This window comes from Phragmites australis, chromosome 18 (genome assembly GCF_958298935.1).
Source record: "Phragmites australis chromosome 18, lpPhrAust1.1, whole genome shotgun sequence".
NCBI classification, from domain to species: Eukaryota; Viridiplantae; Streptophyta; class Magnoliopsida; order Poales; family Poaceae; genus Phragmites; species Phragmites australis.
Genome location: NC_084938.1, coordinates 28,029,789 through 28,053,819, shown reverse-complemented (window position 1 = coordinate 28,053,819; position 24,031 = coordinate 28,029,789). Strand labels below are relative to the sequence as shown.

Genomic DNA, 24,031 nt, shown 5'->3' with positions numbered 1-24,031 from the left:
GGAGGATAGAACTGACTTGACTAATGTCAGGCGCCCTATTGATGTTTCGTTCTTGCCTCTCCATGTTGATATTTTTCCAGTAGCTTTGTCGACCAATGGCTAAAAGTGAATCCTACATAGGCTCCAAACCAAGAGTGGCATGCCAAGGTATTTGGTCGGGAAATGCGATCGCACGACAGGGAGACTTCCAAGGACATGATCAACGTTGATGCCCTCGCATATTATTGGTGCAACAATTATTTTTTAAGGTTTGTCTGTTGTCTAGTTGCATCGCCGAAGCAGTGTAGGATTCACGAGAGGGAGTCAATATCCTCCCGACTCAGCGAAATGAAGATCGCCGCGTCGTCAGCATATAGCGAAGTTCTTAGCCTGCCAGATCTCCCTCGAAGTGAAGTCAAGAGGTCAGCATATGTTACTTTGTCCAGGATACTGTTCAGCAGGTCGATTACCAGTATGAAAAGAAGGGGCAATAGCAGGTCGCCTTGTCTGAGGCCCCGACCATGTTGCATCTGTGGGGAGGGGATGTCATTTGTAAGGACGCGCGATGTCGAAGTTAATAGTAGCAGAGTAATTGCGCCACCTAAAAGGAAATTCTTTTTTCTACATGAGATCGAGAAGATAGTACGGACGAAGTCAAAGGCCTTTGAAATATCCGACTCCAAGAAAAGCACCGGGGCCTTTGTTTGATGAAGGCGACAGTTGATATGTGACATTGGATCACTGCATGCTGAATTGCTGACGCGTTCGTTGCCATACGATCGATATACGTCATCGGCAGGCACAGTATAATGTATGGTAGTTGTATGAGATCAATGGAGATCTACCTACCTACTATACTGTACGTACGTACCTAACTGCTAGAGCCTAGAGGGAGAAAGAATATATGGAGGAAGGAGTGACTAGTAGTGTAGAGCTGATAGCTAGTGTGCGTACGTACAGTACCATGTGAGCATGTCATCTCACTGCATGTGCAAGTGATATGGTACATTGGATTCCTCCTTGCATGCATGCACTTGATCCATCCCAGCCGGTACAATCCTGGCATGCAGATGCAGATACAGCCTAGCATCCACCTGATTGACAACAGGGATAGCGATAGCTTAGACAGCCTTGGATAAAAATTCTGAAGAATATATATGAGCTACTCATTTCTATTCAATGGTTTTGGTTACTTCTCTAGCATATATGTAGGGGTGGAAATGGATGGCAGGAAATCCGAATTATCCGATTCCGTATTCGTTAAAATGTGAATATGGATATCCGTATCCGTATTCGTTTCTGAAATGGATACTAAAATGGATATATCCGAATTTGTTTTCGAGATTCGGATTCAAATGTGGATATCCGAATTCGAGATATATCCGATTCGTATCCGTATCCGCCAACTAGGGAACCAAATTTTGCTAAAGTTTTAAAAATTTCAGATATGAACGAAATTCCAACCCAATCAAATTGGAACAATTTCGGTCAAATTTCATCAAATTTCAGTTAAATTTGATCAAAAATTTAAATTTCCAACATGAATTTTGAACAAAATTTTGTAAAATTCCGGCCCAATCAAAGTAGAACAAATTTCATTCGAATTTTATCAAATTTCAGTCAAATTTTTTCAAAAATTTGAATTTCCAACCTGAATTTCGAAGATCTAGTAGATATCCGAATGCGGATTCGTATTCGAACTATCCGATTCATATTCGTATTCAAAGATATCCAGATCCGTATTCGTATTCGGATTAAAATGTGGTAAATCGTGCTATCCGAATTCGATTCCATACGTATCCGATCCGTTTCCATCCCTACATATATGACATGGATCATTATTGTTCTAGTTATTTTTATTGATCTAGGTTAATATATTAGCTGTAGTTGCCGGATATTCATGTGAGGTTGCAAGTTGCGATAGAGTCTTATTCACTATTTGTTTCTTTCTACTTGTTCTGTTTCTGCTATTACTAGAAACCAGAATAAACAAAGTTACGAAGAAGTGTTTTCTGGAGAAGCTAGAAGTTTGTTTTTGAGAAAAATAAATTAAAGATGAGAAGCTCGTTGAGAGACTTTTTTCTGAAAAACTTTGTATTGAGAAGCTAAAAAATTATTGTAGAAACTAATATCTTATTTTAAAAACAGCTTTTCAGATAAGACAAAATACAGTTTTTTATAAAAGCCCAAAAGCAGAAGTCCAAACAAAAATACTCTAAAGCTCTTTTTGGACTGCTACAGTAGAGGATACAGCTCTACTCACCCGCTAAGCGCTACATCATAGATCGTTTTCCGGTGCTACAGTGAAGCAGACGGAAGGAGGCAGTCGCATCTCTGCAGATGGAAACGGGAGGCTGCAATATCGTTCATATATGATGAATGTGAACCTAAGGAAGAGTAAGAATAATAGAAGTTAGAAAATAGAGTAGTTATTAGAGATTAAAAAATGAGAGTATTGTAATAATATTAGGGGATATGATAATAGTATTAAAGGGACGAATTTTTGAATATCTATTAGAGATAACCTTATATAAGAGCACGAACAATGCTATGTGACTAAGGAAAGAGTGTGTTAAACACCTATATAAAAATTATAATTTCTAATATAAATAAAAACTATATATGTTTAAACATAGTTAACTATCTTATTAGCATTAATATAAGCAACTATACTTAAATAATCACCTTGCTCTCCGTCTAAGCAATATGTACCGGTACAGTTGAGAAGAAAACCGGTTTTTCTATAAGCACCTTCTGTAAGTATCCCGTTGTGTTTAATTTTGGGAGAGCTACTCGTATGAAACTACAGGACTATCTTTTGGAATGGTAATTAAGGTCTAATTACGACCACACCCAAATCCTCGCTACTGAACCATTTTTTATATGGAAAGAATTCCATTAATCAGAGGCCGACTCGCAACTGAACCTTGGTACGTAGAAATTAAGTAGGTGTGCCCTTAGCACATGACTTCAATTACAAAGGTTACCGATAAATCCAACCACAAATAACACGCGCGTGCACACACAAGTTTCTTGAATAATGGCGGACACCATGACTTAAAAAAAAAACTTAACTAGGGGAGAGACGTCCACCATAGAATTAATATACAGAGGTGATAATCGAATCTTGTTTGGTTAGGTTACAATGACATCTACTGGGCGATATATTTCAGGAAGATTCTCGGTACCATGACTTCACAGTGAGTGGAACCAACAAAACTCACTTCTCCCATACATATATCTAGATGTGTCGACAATTAACAAGCATAATTTGTGCATCAAATTTTGCAAACAACAACGACGGTGGATCTTCACCGCCCTACTCCTATCCTATCATTATAGGCATCCACCATATACACCTTTAATAGACTTAATTGAAATCCACTTACTCACTACGTGAAAACGGACAAACAAGACATAATTAAGTGATAGATTATTATACAACCCGTTACTTATGTGGCATTAGATCGGGACCGAATATAAACCCGTAACAGATAATAGGTAATATGTGACAAATCATAATATTACCCGTCACCTATGACATAACTGACAGATAATGACTAAACCAATCATCTATAACCTGGTCATAAGTAACGGGTCTCCTTGCAAGCATAGCTGACGGGTCTCCCTACACTAGTAATAAATGATGGGTCGTCATATAACCCATCACTTATAATAAGTAATAAGTGACGGATAATCTTATAACTTATCACTTATTACTCAGACATGTTATAAGAGCTGACCAGCTATTGTACGCGTCTTACAGTTACTGAACAGTATTGCACGCACAGTAGCTGGTGATTTTCTCCGGTTCTGCTAAAGACTCTCTAATATCTTGTTGATTTGAAGTTTGAATTGGTACTAGATCTTTGAAGGTTTGCATCTACCCCTTTCCTCTCCTCCTTTAAACCCTAATTGGTAGATTTCTTATGCTTTGAGTTGTAATCGACTGATTTGCATCTTTATCCAAAATCTTAGTACAAATGAGTTGTATTTATGTTAGATTTGATATTAGGTTTGCTTGATATACCGCGAGATGCCACAGATCTAGTGTAATTGTATGAAATTTTTAAATGCGTGCTTAATCATACAATTAAGGTATTTGCGAACCTAAAGCTTCTACAGCTGAAGGAAACTCATGATTGGACTGACAAGAGTTTTGAAACATTGCTAGATCTGTTAAGAGACATGCTACCGGATGGGAACTTAGTGCTCGAGGGCGTCTACGATGCGAAGAAGATAATTTATACTTTAGGACTAGAAATATAAAAAATACTTACATGCAAGCAGGATTATATCTTGTTTCGTGGAGAGTATACAGAGCTGGATCAATGCCCCATTTGCGAAACCTATCGATATAAGTGTAGAAATGACGGTGGTGAAGGGGATGGAGGCAAGAAAAGTAAAAGGCCTCCTAGGAAGGTGGTGTGGTATTTTTCTGTAATTCCCCGTCTGAAGCATCTGTTTGCCAACAGAAAGAAGACCTAATTGGTGCGTTGGCATAGGGAGGGTCATAAGAACAACACAATGATACGGCACCTGGTGGATTACGCTCAGTGGCGAATCGTTGATTCCACATTTGGTTGGTTCACTGAAGAATTGAGAAATATTAGGTTTGTTATGAGCACAGATGGCATGAATCCATTCAGTAACATGAGTACCTAGCATCTGACATGTTGTATTTTTTATTTACAACCTTTCACCTTGGCTTTGTAACAAGCGGAAATATATTATATTGTCAATCTTGATATCAAGACCGAAACAATCTAGCAACGATATTGATGTATACCTCAGGCCTTTAGTCAATGACCTTAATAAACTCTGGTCAGAAGGTGTTGAGGTTTGGGATCAGTACAAGCAAAAATACTTTACCTTGCACCCCATATTATTTGTCACCATCAATGATCTTCTAGCACTTCATAACTTATCAGGTCAGAGCAAAAGAAAAGATGAAGCTTGCCCCCATTGCCTAGGTGAAGCTTACCTGACTTAGTTTACATATTTAACTTTTCTAACATTCAAATGATCCATAATCGATCCCTCTTTATGTAGGGCTTATAACAAGTACCTTCGAGCTCAACCTGACTACAATGCGAAAAACAGCCGCAGACTGACACACAAGACCAGGTTCACGGTAAGTGCTACCTAATTGATTACTAAATGGTCTCTGTTGCTGTTTTTCCCTTTTGATCTAATACTAAATTTTCTGTTCAGCAGTGCCACCAACAACCATCGAGCAACGCCTGTAGATTCTATGTTGCGTGGAATATGCTCCTCACGCTCCACATGAAGGATCTCAAATCCCCCGATGTAAGTTCAATGCGAGATTATTTGTAACTAATTTCACCATGACATTGATTATGTGTCAAATTATGCAGGGATTTGACGCTCTTTTTTTCCACAACGGTGCATTCCTGGAGATTAGACGACCGATCTTCGAGTTCATAGTGTCTGAAGTCATTGTCCCACACGACGAGTTCTACTATAGAATCTCTAGATTGTGTGGTAGATCTTATGTAATATGAGTTGATCGGAACTTTGTAACATTTGTGATTCTGTAATAAATTGATCGGAACTTTATAACCTTTTTGATTCTATAATGAAGTGTGTTTGTCGATATGGATTTAGATATATTGATGTTGTTTGCAGGGATATGATGACTACCAAATCCTGGCTACGCTCTAGGATGCAGCCAGGAAGAAAGACAATCCAGTAGGGTAACCTACACATAAGTGACGGGTAAAGAAATTACCTGTCACTTATGTATTCTCCCATGTGCTAGTGAGAAAGACATAAGTGACGGGTGAATGGGTTACCTGTCACTTATATATTTAGATAAGTGATAGGTAAATTCTTTACCCGTCACTTATATGTTCTCCCATGAGCGGTATAGAATGTCATAAGTGACGGGTCAAAAGTTTACCCGTCACTTATGTGGGAACCTAATTTACTCGTCACTTATGTCTTTTTATACAGCTCAGGAGAGACGTTAATATATGACAGGTCACGGTTACGATCCATTATCTATAACATCTTTGGTGATGTGTTCTTACCCGTCACTTATGACTAATCATTAGTGACACCTTTTAGGTAACCTGTCGCCTATAACGATTGTCACTCATCATCCATAACTTTTTTCAGATAGTGACTCCATCAACAAGTCTTTGTTGAGAATGGTAGTTAGAGAGCGAGTAACTTTTTCTCACGTACACGTAGCTCAATATGTCGACATAAGCATAATATTTGCCATTGAATTTCGTAAGCTAAATGTAATGTATTGACAGCAAGCAAATATAGTTATACGCTTGGATTTCGTAAGAGCTAGCATGCCTGCAACTATATATATATATATAACAGATCCTCGCCCTTTACCTCTACCCACCCAATTATCATCATATCATACATGGCGTATACACCTTCCCTAGCTAGACTCGATCATCGAGTCCTTTAATTTGGCGAAGTAGAGTCAGTGAAGGACGCAACGGAAGCAGAGAGCTGATCTTCTTCTTCCTAGAGGCTTACTAGGGAGAGGGCGCGTCGACGTTAAGCATGTTTTTGTACCGCTGAATTTCGCAATAGCATACGTCGCAACTGCATGCAGTCGATTCTTACCGTCCTGTTCTAGCTACCCAACCATTACAGGCCCCCTCCAGACTCGATCGAGTCCATTTGGTGAGTGGCCACAGATCCATAGCATAGCATAGGATTGTAGCTGAGTTGGTAGAGGCGGTGGTCTTGTCATCAAGGGACAGCCACCTCCATATCAAACATATCATACGGCAGCTGGAGATCTAACAAAAAGCTACCGCTTTATCATGAGATCTTGTTTTCTACCCTTTGTTGCATGGGTTGCAGACAAGAGTTTACAAGCCCGGACAGTTTGGAATGGGCCACGGCTTTTCAATAATTCCTGCAGTCGTTTCTTCGGTACACGTCCAAGTCACCGTGCATGCATGCATGTACTTGCTCCGGTCCTGTGTCAGGGTCATGATCACGCGTCCACAGTCTGTCTCCCTGAACAAGATATGCAGCAGATATCTACGACAACAAAGCATGCATGTCAGACCAATAGTTACCAATATATATACGGTGAGCTATTATGCGACTATGCGCAATTACCATTCACGTTACGCACATTCCATAACCGTTAGTTACAATCTGAAGAATTGCAAGTTACAACTTGTTATATAGACCAGTTACAACTCGACCTCCAACATGCATAAAACAACATGAGTCAGCCAACCAGCTTATGCCACGTCACCCATCATCCACCCGCCAGAGCTTGCATACGAAAAATCTTTTGTTGATTCAAATCGTTAAAATGCAATATCTCTAGAACCACATATCCGATTCTCGATCTGTTTGATGCATATTGTTGAAAAAATATGTTTTAAAAAATAAAATCTATCAAGACTATATTTTGATGAAATTTTAGAATCATAAAGGAGTTACATCCACATAGTTACAACATGTTGAACATCGTAGTTACAACATGGTGAATATTACAGTTATAACATGGTAAACTGTAATGTTCTCTTGTGGTGGTAGACACTTTAGTTACAACATAGTGAACTCTTTAGTTACAACATGCTGAACACTACAGTTGTAACATGATCAAGCAGTACAATTGCAACATGAAAAAATAAAATCAAATTAATTGCATAATGCAACTAAAAACAGTTACTGTAACCGCTCTGTTTGTGATTGCAACTAATAGTTGTAACCGTTCTATCTGTAGTTGCAATCAATATATACTACATATTGTAACTCATATATACACCTAGTTGTAATTGGCTGCAAATCACTGCTCACGAGATGAGAACGTGCTAGGTCATCCAGTGGGCCCGCGGGGTAGGTGAAGGGGAGTGCGCTGGATCAGTGGGTAGTTCCAATACAGTATACGGCGAATTGCAACTCGTGAGTCGCTATTCTGTGCCTGAGCGCATGCTGCACATACGTTACGCATAGGCATAGAATAGCAACACAGTATATATCTATCTATCTATATATAGATATATATATATCTATATATATATATATATCTAGAGAGAGAGAGAGAGAGAGAGAGAGAGAGAGAGAGAGAGAGGTACACGTCCAAGTCACCGTGCATGCATGCATGTACTTGCTCCGGTCCTGTGTCAGGGTCATGATCACGCGTCCACAGTCTGTCTCCCTGAGCAATATATGCAGGCAGATATCTATGACAACAAAGCATGCATGTCAGACCAATATATATACATTTTGTTAGGGTCAGGGGCGAAGCCAGGATTTAAATATGGGAGGAGCCAATTAGATACGAAGGGGGTCAATTAGATCAGGAATTAGATTAAACTACAATTAATATATGCTGATTAATACTTTATTAGTTGAATGGCAGCTCTCTTAGGGGTGCCAGGCCCCCTCCAGCCATGCCGTGGCTTCGCCACTGGTTAGGGTAGTCATCAAGAATCTCTTGGCTCCATCAGTCTAGGCGTAGGGACGATCAAACTTAGGATCCTTCCGAGATCCATAGCTTCGAAGGAGTCCTGAGGCTATGCCTTTAGGGTCCTCTGACCCTGGAGCTATCGGGCTTTCAGAAATATCAATTAGGAGGGGACTCGTAGGTCTCTCCTCATTTGCAGCAAAATAATCGGTATTTAATACTAGTTAAGTGGTGGTTACTTGACACGCTGATGCAAGTGGTGACTATCTGACAAGCTGATACAGTGCGGTACCAGAATAAAGAACCAACTACTAGGACAACCATCTCACTAGCTATAGTCATGAATTACAAGGTTGTCCATATACCCTATAATACAATAAAGAACTTGTATCTCTATCAGCCTTATATGAACATATTTGTATATTCACACTATGAATATCAGTATAAATATATACCCTTGGTCACTGACCCAAAGGGGCAGATTTTCCTGAAAACCCGTGGTATTCTATCAATCTCCATTTCACTTCTAAGCTTGAGTTATTTCAGTAAATTAGCTCTTATCGTATTTTATTCGTGAAAGATATTATTTTTTCAATGTAGATATAGATGGATAGACACAAGCATAATTCATTAATATTCCTGCCATGTACTGATGTACAGTACTATCAACACATCACCACGGTCCGGCAATTATTCTAGCATGGAGTACAGTGCAGCAGGCACACTTCACTTGCCTACTCGATCTAAGAATATCCTCTCTTCTCTAGTCTAGTCGATCACTTATTCTCTGTTCATTCATCCATGTATGGTACACGTAGTGCATAAACCTCCCCTGAGGTTGATAATCCACAAAATGCCACTCATAAGTCCTAAGACTGCCCCCCCCCCCCCCATAAAATGCAATCTAAAGGAGTCTTTGCTTTATACTATACCATTATCCTCTCTCCTTCTCTATGTCATTTTTTTTCAGCCTAAAAAACCATGTGCATTGATTCTTCCGCCCTTTGGCTCAAACAGGGCTAGACCAGGCCCTTTGACAGTAATGGTGGACTTTAAAAAAAAATCAACATGGCCTTTTGGCACATGTTTGGCTGAAGCACAATTACATTTAACATACCCATTTACACAAGCATAGCAATCAACCATTAACCACACATGACACAAAAAAATTCAATAAAACATACATGGAACAAACATAACATTCATGTAATTTAACCAACATCCATGCAACTATACATGTCAATCATCAATCGTCTATCCTAGGTAGGCATATAGAGTTCATAGTGCGACAGTATTAGATTCTTAGTCTAATAATAACACAAAAGATCAATAAAATGCACAAAACACATCTAAACCATCCTGTTTGGGAGTGTGTGCGTTGCTAGGGTGCGTGTGTGGTGCGTGTCCGGGTGGGATGGGTCGGATTGCTTTGTGTTTGAACCAAGGACAAAAGAGTCAATGCACGAAGCATTTTAGGCTGAAAAAATTCAAAAAAGAGAAGGAGAGAGGATAATGGCATACTATGAAGTAAAGACTCCTTTCGAGTGTCATTTTGTGAAGACTAGTCTTAGGAGTGGCATTTTATGGATTAACAACCTTAGGGGTGGTGGGGAATGAATTTCTGCCACAAAGAAATACATGAATATCATCGCAGAAGAAAACTTTCTTTTAGATAAGGCAAGGGGTTTTACATTGCAAGAGAAAATAAATGCATAAATATATTATCCTTTTCAAACTAAAATTAAAAAGAAGAATCAATGGTGTTAGTATCTATAGCATCTAGGCTCGTAGGTAAGTGGTAAGTGTTTTGGTGATTAATGACAACCATATCATTGTGAATAACGTGTATATTTTGAAGGAAATAAAAAAAACTAAGTTCACAATGATCATATGGGTATTCTTGGTCCCTTATGGAATTCTATTGGACAATCAAAAGACATTTGCATCAACATCAAGGATCTTCTAGTTCTAAGTATCACAAGATGATGAAGGACACTTAGAGTAGTTATATGTTCCTTTTTTAGTCTTTTGACCGTACTATAAAGAGGTGCTAAGTGTTGTAGCTTGATCTAGTCGAGTCTAGACTTAGTTAGATGCAGACTTGTGAAATTCTAGCACTAGGTAGCTCAAAAAAACCTATGAGTGAAAATTCAAGAAGTTTGAGCTCAAAGTTGATTGAATTTGATGAGACTCAGAAAAATTGTTCTCACCGAATCCGGTGTTGGACTGATTATACATACTGGAGCAATTTAATGTTCTACGAAGAAATGAGTTGACCTCATTGGATGGTTCAATGATAGAACTAAAAGCACACCAGAGTATTTAACAGAAGGGTTGATTTTCGAAGAAAATTGAAGTTAAGTACACCTGATGATCCAGTGTTAAAAGAGTGTGAACACTGGAGCATTTAACAGAACTTTGGATTTTTTTTCAGATGAGAGGAAATTCAAGTCACCAGATGGTCCGGTGTTATGGAGTTTAACACACCTGAGCATTTTTTCGACTTGGTGTCTCGATGCAAAGAGATATGAACTCATCGGATGATCTGGTATAGTAATTTGAAGATCATCGAAGCAATTCAGGTAACAACTACTGACAGCTGACAAGGCTAGCTTTTGCAAAAGGTAACACACTAGATTCTAGTGTGTACAAGGTTGTGTACACTAGATTATCCGGTGTTCACAGAAAGTTTGGGTGGTTGGACAATGGCTAGATTTGGACCTCTAGCCTATATATACCCCTTACTCGGTTTCATTCATCTCTCTCTTGCAACCCAGAGAAGTTTATACACTGTGTGTGTCATCAAGAAGCAAGGGAGAGTACTTGAGTGATTTTTAAGTTCTTTTATGAAAGATTAAGGACATCATTAGTGCTTTAAGAGTAGCAAGTGTGTATCTAGCTCTTGTCTAAACTTGATAGGGATAAAGTGAAGTAATTAGCTTGTTACTCTTGGTGGTTGGCAACACCTAGTCGGTCTTGGTAATTGAATAACTAGTTTTTAGTGAGCTCTTGGAGTTCTTGTGAGAGTCCTAGGAAGAGTTTGTATTTGGTTTGATGCCCGTCAATCTGGAGATGGAGAAGTGGTAATCGCTAGTGAACACTTGAGTCTTGGTGACTCAAGGAGAGAGATATTCTTGTGTGGATGCTCCAACGAGAATTAAGGGAGAGTGCCAACTCTTCGATACCTCAGAAAAAAAATGGTTTCCTCCTTCCCTGCTCACTTACTTTCCTGCAATTTACTTCAAGAATTTACTCTCATGCAAGTTTCAATTCCACATTTACTTTTGAGTTCTTTGCTTGCATGTTTGTTTAATTTGTTCTAGCTTACTTACTCGAGTAGTTGTTTTTCCTTCATCTAGGATAATGTTGCTATTTATTCTAGAAATTGATAGAAGTTAAAATTTGATAAGAGCACTATTCATCCTCCTCTATGGCCATTAGATCTTTTCAATTAGTATCAGATCCTTATGCTCTTGATAGGTTTAAAATCCTACAGTAATGGCCCAAGGGAATGATGTTAGCGTGCCAAGGTTCGAGGGAAAGAACTTTGACTGTTGGAAAGTTCGCATGGCAAGCTATCTTAAGTCTATTTCACCCGAAGTTTGGCTAGCCACCTCCATTGGATTTGATCAACTTTTTACCGAACAACAAGTTAGATGGAATGCTAAGGCTAAAAATGCTATATTTTAGGGAATTAGTGAAGATATTTTCTCTAGAGTTAGGGGCAAGTAACTCGCTCATGAGATTTGGACCGCTCTTTGTGAAATTCATGAGAGTTCTAGGAGAATTCATGAGGAAAGATATGTGTTTATGAATGCTCTTAATCAATTCAAGATGCTTTCAAATGAGTTATGCAATGATACGTATTATCGTATGAATATGCTTGTTGAAGAAATCAATTCTCTTAAACTCACTCAATTGTCTCAAGGAGATGTTATTCGTAGGATCTTGATGGTACTTTCAAAGCCACAATACAATATTACCATCTCTCTTCTTCACGAAAGGAACATCAATGATATGACTGTCATTGACGCCGTTGACAAGATATGTGCTCATGAGATGTTCTTGTTTAGAGACCAAGAGTCATCAACCAAGAAGAACCTTACTCTTAAGGCAAACAGTGACAAGAAGAATAAGAAGATCAAGTTTCCATCATCATATGAATGTGATGAAAATGATGATAATGATGACTCCGACTCTGACACTGAGCTTGCTCTTCTCATAAGAAGAACTACAAGAATGATTTTCAAATTCAACAACAAGGACTACAACTACTACCCAAACAAGAACAAATTTCTTCCAAAGAATTTTGATAAGTTCATTAGCGGAGAGAAGAAGAGGTGCTACAATTGTGACAAGTTTGGTAGCGGAGAGAAGAAGACAAGCTCAGGGCATTTCCAGTGGTTATCTCTAGCTGTTATCTCTTATTTCTCTCAACACACTTCTCAAAAGATTCTATTCTCAATTCTTCATATCTCACAATAATTAGAGTTATCTCTTATTTTCTCTCCTTCAAAAGTTAGCTCTCCAAGATTTTTCTGTATATTAGCAAGATTTTCCTCTACATCAATTCCATCTTCACCTCCACCTACTTTTCTTCTCTCTATATACTACAGTAATAAAAGCTAGCTAACTAGCTGCTTATCTACTACCACCAGAGTTGCCCTCTAACACGAACACATATCGCGATCTTCTGACATGTTCCAAGACCCCTCAAACGCAACTCAAATCAAATCGAACGACCTTTCACTTCACGTATTCACATCAATCGATGAACGGTACAAAGATCAACTGGATCGCATGCATGCCGTCAGCACAAAGATTACGTGGTACCCTGTGAGATATTCGGAGAGATACGGAGATGTACGTAGCCATGTGTATCGGTTGCATCCATGCCCAGTAAATTTGTCAGTCCATTTAGGTTTTGCGAATTGATGGAACCAGCACGTCATCGAGGACATTCTCCTCTTCCTCATTAGCCAGCCGGCGACTTGGCTCTATATACAGCTAGCTGCCTAGCTTGACCTCAGCATTCACCAAACAGCATCAGCAGGCTACCCGTGGTCATATCCATTGGATCGATCCTGACGAGCCTCTTGCATTCTGTCTCCCATCACACACACACACACACACACATCGATCTCTTTCCCAAGGAATATATCAGGCTATCTATCACACATCACACACACACACACACACACACACTCACATCAATCTCTTTCCCAAGGTATATATCAAGCTATGTATCAGCTGCTAGGCTCCTTCAAGAACAACGGGTTATGACTTACGAGTATCCTTCAAGAACAGGGTTGAGTAAGCAAAAGCTGATATTGAGTAGTTATGTATAGGATATATCAGCGTATGTTTTCTCCTCTAAAGCAGATGATCAATCCTTAATTCAATTTAAAAGAGCATATGATTAAAGAGAATAAATATGGGACGGGGCAGAGGCCTTTTATTCTAAAAATATATACTACTATAAATAATCGTGACCTTAAGAGAGAGCGGCCGACATGAGAAACCAAAGCAAAGACGTCGTCAGATGGATGGAGACAGACAGGCAGCCAGACCAGCTACTGAGCTACCTCACTCATCGTCGCTTCGCTTTATATACCGCGCGCATCTTCCTAAGGCCAAGCACCTCATCACCCTGCTCGCCACCAAGAAACTCATGGAGATGAAGCCGTCCGACGACGACGTCAACCTCGACCTGCGCCTCATCCACCCCGCCGCGGCCAGCGGCTCAGGCAGGCGCCACCACCTGCCGCCGGCCGTGGCCGACCCGGACCGCACCTTCTCGTGCACCTACTGCCGGCGCAAGTTCTACAGCTCGCAGGCGCTGGGCGGCCACCAGAACGCGCACAAGCTCGAGCGCAGCCTTGCCAAGCGCAGCCGCGAGCTCTCCGGCGCCGTCGCCGTCATCTCCTCCGCCGCGGCGGCGCCCCGGGCGCCGGCCTCCGAGTTCGGCACCTGGTACCCGGCGGCACACGGGCGAGGCACCGGGGATCAGGGCGCGGCGGCTGCCGTCGTGAGCTGGATCGCCGACGGCGGAAGAAGGCACGCGTACCGCGTACACGCGGCGGCGTCCGCGGCCGGCGACTCCGACGACCTTGACCTGTCGCTCAAGCTGTAAGCTTAGCTAATTAATGCATGCATGGCACGTACGACGATGTATGTACGCGCGTGCGACCAATGAATGTGCGTGTGTCTGCATCATCAGACATGCATCGGTTCTCTGTGTGTGTGTGCAGTACTACTGTTAACTACATGATCTAAGTAGCACATCTGCACATGCAAGAAAGGCAAAAGATATGATCGCTGAATTTCGATCGGCATACTTTAGTGTTACATGCCTAATGGATTGCTTGCTATGTTTATATGCTGGATTCATTTCCCCGTTGCAAATGATGCTTACTTCTGTCCTCAGTGTCTATATCTTGCAGTTTTTATGTTTCTTGAAGTTTTTTATGAACATGAACAATGAAAATCGAAGTTAACTCTCAAACAACTAAATTGAAGTAGTATATGAAGTTGGATAAACGTACCCTAATTCGTCACATGTGAATATTGATCATTTGAGTTGGAGTACTCTTGACATCATTCAACTAGCAAGAGCCAAAAGTTGATTAGCCATGGTATGGTGATGGCCGGCAAGTAATTATGATCACGACAAGCAAATTAAGCTTGCTCTCTTAAATGGTAAGCAATAAAATTAGAACTAGAACTCTCACTCACATGACGAGTGATGTTGCAATGTCATTTTTGGGAATCAAGACGCTGACACGTCGCACGCATCAGGCGGTCAATACATTAGACCAGTGAGCAACTAGGAGTAATGTGAATTTGCATGAGATGCTTACGCACCGGCAAAAAGACGAAATGGAAAATAGCTCATACTACCGGCCATTTGCATACAAATTAACTATGTTACAACCATGCATTTAAAACCATTCGATTCATTTATGAGCCACCATCCAAGTGATTTTAACCGTCTGATGCTAGGTTGTATGAGAGTTGTAAGAAAATGGTTGTACGTGTAGGAGTGCTCAAAAGATATATGCAAGGTATCGTATGAAAACGAGTCAAGTAACAAAGTAACCTCCCGTACTTTGTTCACATCTTGACGTGCGTACGGCACGCGCACTAAACACCACTACTCCCCAACTAACATCAGAAGCACAAGTTTGTTTTTTGGGGCAAGTGGAGTTCACTTGATCGAGAGCCTCTCTAATTTTAAAAGAAATTTTTTACATGTGCATACGCATATATGATTTATTAGGACCATTCATTTGTATCAAGATTCGTGTTAAAAAAAGTAGGTAAAGAAATTATAAAATTATTAAAGAGAATCAATAGATGATAGTGAATGAGTATCAGTTGAGAAAAACGGGCGACTGAGATAAACCGTATGTGTATAAGCCCATATGATTTTGCATTTCCCCTCTAATTTCTCTTGTTGTGGGTGACACGAGCACTTACACACAAGATCAAATGCATTCCAACTTGTATTGTTGTGGCTTCATGCCATGGCCTCAGATATCTCGACGCCCGGCCACATGATATGACGTTGCCGTCGTACTGGTGGGGCAAACGGACAGACTGGTGGGGCCCGTTGACTCGTCTCCATCGATCAGCTTATCAGAACATGTATACGATATCACATATTCTAGAACGTCCTCACAAATTTACAGCTGTCAAAATTCAAGTACTGCATGTTGTCAAACTTCAATCTGAACATACGATATTCTCATGCTTAGATTAGTCACGAAAAGTACTTTCTTGATGTTATGATCTTGTTAGGTTTAATTGTTTTACAATAAAACCTAGTAGTCAAAGCTGCATCTCGAGAATGATCAATATCCAAAACATTAATCTTAGAATTACTCTAGAAACCAGCTCTCTTACTCCATGCGAGTTCTTCAAGGGTAATCTGATATATAGACATACGGTGATATTGAATCTTGAAACAGGTTTTCATTTCACCGTTAAAAGGTAAGAAGACTACATCATATCATATTAAAGGGTAATCTGATATGTAGACATACGGTGACATACTATAGAATTAGCTCGGCCCGACAGCGAGCTATCCTTCAAACTCTAAAGTAGCGTGCACCCTTTTGGTTCATCCACGTTAAAAGGTAAGAAGACTACATCATATCAAACCTGGATTCAGATCTTTCACCGTTGAGGAAGAAGTAAGAATGCTCCATGGGATTGATCTCCATGAAAAAGGACCTTTTGCATCGATCAGGCATAAAGGCCTTATCAATGGGATCAAGAGGACGGTTGAGCTTAGCCAAGATGAAGAGTTGGAAGAGCCTGAGATAGTAGTTACTGATAGTTGTTGTTGTTATACAGGTAGAGACAGGGAGAGATCATGGCTGCTGACTAAAAGGTGATGTAACTACTCAAACACCGATTTGGCAGATAAGCTAGGCAGGGCTATCTCCTTGTCTTAGGGTGAAGAGTGCAAGCTCATTCTTTCCCAAAAAGAGAGTGAAAGCTAGCACACTGAAGGCCTTTTATTTCTAAAAATCAAATGTTCTTTGAACATGATCAAACTCTTCCCAATCTTCCACGTCTCTCGTTACCAGGTTACTGCGAGTCTGCAACAGTGTCGGAGCTAGCGCTTCAGAGAAATTCCTAACCTAGCTAAACCCCTTCAAACCAAAGAACTGAGATATCTTCCACTTTCAAGAAGAAAAGGAAAAACCAGATTTAGGCTATATGGCAGAGCTTTGTCAGTATTTCTGAAAGTTTCTCAGTTCAAAACTGTGTTATAGACTTGCAAGTTGCAATAGTTTGTGAACATTAATTGGATATATAGAACAAGTACGGATCCCAGATTGCTCCATTTTCCTAGTTACACAAAGTGTGAGCCAATCGATTTGCAATCCTAATTCTGGAAAGTCATCATATAGTTGGCCACAAGGAGCACTCTGATGAGATCACAACTGGAAAGGGGGAAGTTACTTGTTGAAGCCTCCTAAAACACGCCTAGTAATTTCTTTCGGTCTCACAAGTTATGGAAACCGTGATTTTAATATCAGATGTTGAAATGAAGAAAGCAACATGCACATCAAAGGGTAACAGACAGTAGCACCCTTTGCACGGCACACACAAATGGGATGACTTGTTCTCAGATGAGAGAAGTACTCTCCCATCTTAAAGCAGATAGGACATGCGCATATATACCTACGAATATGATTATGACATAAGTGTGCTAGAGTAATAAGTTGCTTCATTTTCTCCCTTTAAAAATACTATATACTTTTATTCTTTCTTTAGTTTTAAATTAGGAATAATATTTGCACTAACTGTAGAGAATAAAACACCAGAAGGCACAGAAATTTGTACACGTACCTAAATGCGCATAATAGGTAAACCATCTCTACAGCAACTGGCAAGGGTATGGAATGAAGTCAGCAAAAAGCATTCCATTATCTATCGAAACACTGGTAGATCCACAAATTGATTTCAAAAAGTAAATATGTAATAGTTTAAGTGCTGTGATTACATATGGCTTTGATTAGACCAATTTTTTGCAGTAACTACACATTCACACGAGATGGAGTTAACAGAACATACTTTTGACTGCGCCTTGGTTCCAGTCATTCAATGGAGAACAGAATACCTGCTTGCTGGACCACCTTTGTGTAGCTAATCACCCTGAAATCGACATGCAGAAGCTGAGATGGGAGTGTGTTAGCAGCAAGGCATCATAAAGTAGTTCATAAGAAAATGTCAGCCAAGTGACTTGTCCGCAAATACATTGAAAAGTCAGGTTGAGGACTCTCAGCACAAGAGTTTCGAAAAGACTTCTAGGTCCAGCTTCCCCTGATGTACAGCAGGAGCCAATTCTCTTGCCAACCTTCCGACCACTCGCTCAATGTACACTACATACAGCCCATTCATGTTCTCCAGGACTTGCAAATCCATGCGTGCCTTGAGAATAGATCTGGCACATTCTTCAGAAAGTCCTGAATAATAGTTGTATTTAACTTCGATCAAGCTCTTGTAATGAAATGCATTATGGTGCAATGATGGAGCACTATTTGCACTGGCATTATCTAAACAGTAACTGTAAATAATAGAAATATAACACCTAACTATGTAGTTCATAATAATAATACAGAAACCCAAGGTATTTAAATGCAGACATTTCAACCAGAAGAATATAGCAAAGTCAAAAATATTGTGGATATGGTGCATTTTCCTCAGTTCAAATGAGTTGATTTTTTTATGTTGTCATGTTGAGTGCAATACAATTCATATAGTGTAGCAAATATAAAACAGGACTGTCAGGGACAAGAAAGCACTAACTTTTGTCAAAATGCTCACAGTGTATCCAATCTTTCATGTAATCAGAGATGAGGAACTCGATTAACTGAATCCTGTAACATGGGACAAAAAGAGCATGCACAAGGTACAGTGCTACAGTTAACATAAAGAAAAGAAATTCTTATAGGAAATAGAAAGTAACTGCGATCCAGATAAACAAAAACAACTACTAATTATGCATCCATAGAAAAGTTCTTCAACAATGACGTAACTTGAGATCATAAAAGATAATCATAGTTCTGATGAGCCTCAAAGGTCAAGTAAATTAATGAATCATGACTAATATCTTTCAGAATGATGGAACTGGAAATATAAGAGAATAGCTTGGGTCAGCTAAAAATTCATGACCAAATCCAACAAAAATGGAAATTATGATGAAGATAACCATGCGTCTTAACTGAGAGTATAACAAATTAGAAACAGGCAACCTTACAAATACATACTGAGAACTACACAATTGACAGTCTGACACTATCCCTGTGCAAACTACTGATTATTTTTTCTTCCATAATTCAACAATAAAGAAGTAAAATGTCTGTTCTGAATTGAGAAAGTTGAAATGGATACACCAGACAATCATGATTGGTTTAAGGAGCCAAGGCCTTTCTACTGCATCTAAATCAAAATGAATTGAAGATCAACTTACATGATGAATATATTGCCATGCATATCAGGGAAAGCATCATCAAATGGATCAACCAGAAGTAATCTTTCTGATACATTTGAGATCTTTTGGGAAACTGCAAGTATTATCCGCTGACCAATGAATTCTGCATTTCCTAACTTACGGAACAAATGCTGCACAGAGAATTGGGCATCTGAGCAGTCAACTGATCCTGCAAAATATTGAACAAAATGGAAGGAACACAAATCAATACGCTATTGGTGATATTAGAAGCAAACACGGCATGTCTGTCAAATTCAGAGTTCAACACTTCTAGTTTGTTTGTTCAATGTGTTGTTCTCTGCAAGAAAGCTTCAAAAGTAACCAAGCGAAACTAGAAAATATGACCACATAGATAGCTTTGCATGTAACTAATAATGCAATATAAACATGGTGAACCCTCTAGCCAATCTATCATACTTGGTAGCACCTCCACAAGGAGTACTAATCACTCGATGGTACTTTGTGGACACTATATAAAGTGCAGATAACTCCTCATAGTTATCTCTAAGCTGCAAGCAGCAAAGTTTACTGGTGTACTGCAAACTGAAATATTAAGGAAAGCATACTTTATTTCGCATTTGAGTATATACCGGGTCATATCGTCTATGACTTCACAAAATCACAAGTTTAACTTAACACTCTCCTTAAGAGAGACATGGACGCAGTATACAAAATACCAGGATCCTTGGACCATCGAGCACCTTGCGCTCTAGTGCAGAACAAGAGGGCCTAGGCTTGTGGTCACAGCAAAATATTGTGAAATTTGAAAACAATAAACATGAATCAACAAAGTACAACTTAGGTACCCAAATCCAACTCAAGTCGGTTGAGGTCAAGTCCACTGCCCGACAAACATAAGGAAAAGTAGTGATCCTACTAATTGAAAGTACAGCTTCTGTGCAACTCATTGCATAATGTTATCTCTTTGCATGTGCGACCATGCACACAAAATATCCTACGTGCATTATCAAGTAAATGCCGCCACTTGAATCTGAATTACCATCATTTTCAGGAATGGTGCACATCCTTTTCATCAAACGGGTCACTAAACCATCGATTATCTCCTCAACTAGCTCCTTTTCCCTTTCTGATGATAGAATGTTCTTCAATGAAGCTGAAAAGGGGAAGTAATTACAATTGATTACCCACGGTTGTCACAATCCAAATGTGCATTGAATTGGAGCTGCAAGGTCCTTATTGTCATCAAGCTCGGCCCTCTTCCATTTATCACCATTGCCACCAGTAAGACACTTCCTTGAAGAACTACTTGCAATATTACTTTCCTTTTCATAATGCAATGAAAGGTCAAATTCAATATGAACTGTATTCTTAAAGGACATGACCATATTCAGATTGCCTTCCTGAACATGAGAGCAATAAAACAAGTAACTCTTCTAGCAAGCATCCTAATGGTAGCAAGGTTGATAAAGGGAAGAGGGTCAAGCTTGATGATAATGTGGTTAAGGACATAACTCAATCTATAAATGATATGTCCAAGACCATGTACGTCACCCGGTGAGCCACCCAAATGAGGGCTTATTCAAAAAGGTTGATGGCAAGGAAGATTATCACATATTTGTTCAACTTGAGTTTTAGACTATCCTGGCCAACAACAAGATTGTTGTAATGATGAGGAGAAGGCCAATGGAGTCCATCAAGGAGTTTGTTCACATATGGATAGTTCAAACCTATACATCTTGTATGTGATTTCCTTGTATAAATTTCTGAACGAGTATTATGATAGTATGTGTTATCATCTAGTAGGGAAAATAATGCACATGCACATAATACTGTGCTTAATTCATATTCTTTCAGAATAAGGAGCTTGCAGCTGCAATTCGAGGTGACTCTTTTTTAAATAAATGTCAATCAAGAAACGTGTGGACTTAAATCCTCTAATGATGCCATGTTTTGTCAGACAGAACCTGTACTCCACTATGACAAGTATTTTCATTAACTTTCCTTCTTGATTCGATAAAACTAGGTGTAAAAGCGTACTGATGGGATCAGTCTTTTCCTAGACTACCAAACAGTTAGCACTAGATCTTCCCCTCGAAATTAATCTTCTGATGACACCAAAACTTGCCCTTCAGGGTGAGGCAGCCAAACATTTTATGCAAGGAACGGATAGTGTAGCTGCAATGGGCTACTTTGCCCAACTGACCTTATCAACCATACGAACCCAATATTTTCTGGCCCAGCTAGGCCCAGCAAGGCTAGGTGGCCCTCAACTAGAATATTTCGGCAGTTCCAAAACCTGGTCTAGCCCAGTGAGGGCGCAAGGGAATGTAGAGCTCTGAATCTGAAACATATATAGCTAACGTTTTTTCTTCAAATAGTAGAACCATGAAAGCAGCAATGTTGAACAAGGAAATCTTGACAGCAGTAAGTTCTCTCACATCAATATGAACTAATGCAAGCATGTCAGTGTCAACCATGTCATTCTCTTTGCAATACATGTACTTTCTTAAGAGCTCAATGGGTTGCCAAAAAAAACAGTATTGATAAGTTAGATTATTGGTCAGACTCATTAACCACATGAAAGATCAACTGTAACTTACCCAAAATGAAGTCTACTGCCTGGTGAGAAAATGTAGCAAATGTGGAGCCAGCTTCTCTCTGCACAAGTAAATCCAAATTTAGAAACACAAAGTAGGGTGATCTTAGTTATGAGCGGATGATAGAATTTTACTTTGGCAGAAATGCCATCAGAAAGCTCCACCAGGAAATCAGTTGACAAGCTAAGCTGCTGCATCTCATCCTCACTGTTGAAATCTGCACAATGAAACAATTGAAGCTACAGTTCAAGCAACTAAAATCTTTCCTCTTCCAATAATAATCTGAAATAGTCCGAAGAGAGTGTCACATGACAAAATTTTCTACTGTATTTTGATGGGGCTGCAGAAGAACTGCAGTCTAAACTCTAAAGCAAGGTTGTTGTCCACGGACCTCTCAAATTTTCGATTTCAACATCAAATTTCGATACATTAAACTCAAGGTAAAACCAACCAATCAAACTAATCCTTGGAAGAGGTCGATCCACTCGCCGTCGCTTCTCCTTCCACCGCACTGTTGCAACAGAAGTGTAAAGTTATGCTAGAAGCCCACACAAAATTCAAAAAAACCAGCATATCGAACCCGATCAAAGCCATACCCAGTCTGAGAAACCTCCTCCTCAGAACCTCGTCGACCCAGTGCTCCCCACCGTCGCCACCCGGCTGCGGCCGCAAGTCCGCGCACCCGTCGAAGAAGTGGCACCGGCACGACGCGACCGGCGGCTCCATCTCCTCCCCACGCACCCCATCTGAGCGCACAAACGGACGGAAGTTACACGAATCCCGCAACGGGGGTCGAGTTGAACAAGCGCGGCGGATGGATTGGCACGAGCGTATATACCATGGAGGAGCTTGAGCTCCTCGCGGAGGTGGAGTATCTCGCGCTTCCGGTCCTTGGCCTGTGTGGAGGGGAGCGAATGAGAGAGGCGGAGTTAGGTTTCGAGGAGAGCTGCGGCTAGGGGAATGGTACCTTGCGCTTCCAGTGGAGAAGAGGCGGGGATGATGTGCCAGCGGTGGCGGCGGCGGCGGCGTCGGTGGCGGTTTTACCGGGGAGGCGGTTGTAGTGGATGAGGGCCATTGCGAGGGCGGCCTTCAGGGACGGCGAGTCTATCCGCGACGACGGGGCGTACGTCTCCGCCGGAGTCGTCGGCGTCGGTGGACGGGAGGGGGGAAGGGGAGCCATGGCGATCGCGGCGGCGCGGGCGGGCGGGCGGGAGGAGAGGAGACGGAGGGCGACGGGAAGAGGAGGAAAGCCGATAAAAGGTCAATCGGGCCGCACACGTCTGATCCAACGGCAAAGCACGAGGGTGACTGGGTGAGTATGGTCAATGAATTTTACACATGGCCCCCTTGTTCGGATCGTGAATAATAACCGCGATCCAAATTTTCATACAATCCCCTGATATGGATCATAATTATTAATCACGATCTAAACATTTAGACAAACACTCTACTCCTTTCAATTCGAAATAAGTGTCATTTTAAACATCGACATGATTTCCAAAAACACTGCACGTTGACGACCACATCAAAAACCAGGTCAGTGGAGGTGGCGATGGGCGAGATGCAGGCGGTGGAGCACGACCGCATTCCCATGGCGGCGTGGCAGTCATCATGGAGGCCAACCCTGCAGCAACTTAATTCCAGCATCTTCAAAATATTACAATACTCATTATCACTGATTAAAAAAGTTAGTATTTTAGCACACGAATTGTCGACTTGGACAATCAAAAGCCACCATTGGCCCTGTGCACCAATTTGCTTGGGATAAGTAGCTTTATTATGAGGTGTTCAAGTTATTTTTGTTCTTCTATTAACAATTATACTTAGCCATTGGTGACTCTTAGAGTCTTATCTTTTCCTCTCGACTATATATAAAATACGATTTGATTCTCGTGTCAAATCTCTTTCTCTGCTCTCCTCTCCTCTCCTCTAATAGAAAACCTTAAAATTCAAATAATTAACCTACTTTTATTATCCAGCCTCATCCTTCAATCTTCTCAACTTGTTACCAGTTACAAATATGAGATCAGTTTTACTAATAAAAAATAAATAAATAAATTATAA

The 24,031-nt window shown here is 40.3% G+C and overlaps 2 protein-coding genes across 9 annotated transcripts; one reads left to right on the top strand and one right to left on the bottom strand.

Annotated features, from left to right (window-relative positions):
- Positions 1-14,072: 14,072 nt before the first annotated feature.
- On the top strand, positions 14,073-14,534 carry LOC133898437 (zinc finger protein 2-like). Its single transcript, XM_062339128.1, has one exon. The coding sequence runs from the start codon at positions 14,073-14,075 to the stop codon at positions 14,532-14,534; it is 462 nt and encodes a 153-aa protein (XP_062195112.1).
- Positions 14,535-15,772: 1,238 nt separating this feature from the next.
- Positions 15,773-23,201, bottom strand: LOC133899778 (protein MULTIPOLAR SPINDLE 1). Of its 8 annotated transcripts, XR_009906412.1 has the most exons (13): positions 22,935-23,200; positions 22,806-22,863; positions 22,564-22,713; positions 22,419-22,478; positions 22,102-22,184; positions 21,971-22,028; positions 20,410-20,523; positions 19,389-19,578; positions 18,725-18,795; positions 18,173-18,381; positions 17,990-18,070; positions 17,765-17,801; positions 15,773-16,092 (listed from the first exon to the last, which is right to left on the bottom strand). XR_009906412.1 is itself a non-coding variant. In XM_062340842.1 (11 exons), exons 1-10 carry the CDS (start codon positions 23,145-23,147, stop codon positions 18,197-18,199), a joined length of 1,182 nt encoding a protein of 393 aa, XP_062196826.1. In that variant the 5' UTR covers positions 23,148-23,201; the 3' UTR covers positions 17,863-18,090; positions 18,173-18,196. The 8 variants fall into 8 exon arrangements, 2 of the variants coding, with proteins under 2 accessions (XP_062196826.1, XP_062196824.1); XR_009906409.1 differs by having other exon boundaries at positions 17,990-18,381; XR_009906413.1 differs by lacking the exon at positions 17,765-17,801 and having other exon boundaries at positions 15,773-16,109.
- Between the last annotated feature and the right edge of the window lie 830 nt (positions 23,202-24,031).

What these genes read in the sequence shown, in the direction of transcription:
- LOC133899778 (XM_062340842.1), bottom strand. Translation starts at nt 23,147, where the DNA reads ATGGCTCCCCTTCCCCCCTCCCGTCCACCGACGCCGACGACTCCGGCG. An exon ending in TCCAAGGATTAGTTTGATTG is followed by an intron (nt 22,185 to 22,418) that starts GTTGGTTTTACC and finishes TTCATTGTGCAG; the next exon opens with ATTTCAACAGTGAGGATGAG. An exon ending in CTGATGGCATTTCTGCCAAA is followed by an intron (nt 22,029 to 22,101) that starts GTAAAATTCTAT and finishes TTACTTGTGCAG; the next exon opens with AGAGAAGCTGGCTCCACATT.
- LOC133898437 (XM_062339128.1), top strand. Translation starts at nt 14,073, where the DNA reads ATGGAGATGAAGCCGTCCGACGACGACGTCAACCTCGACCTGCGCCTC.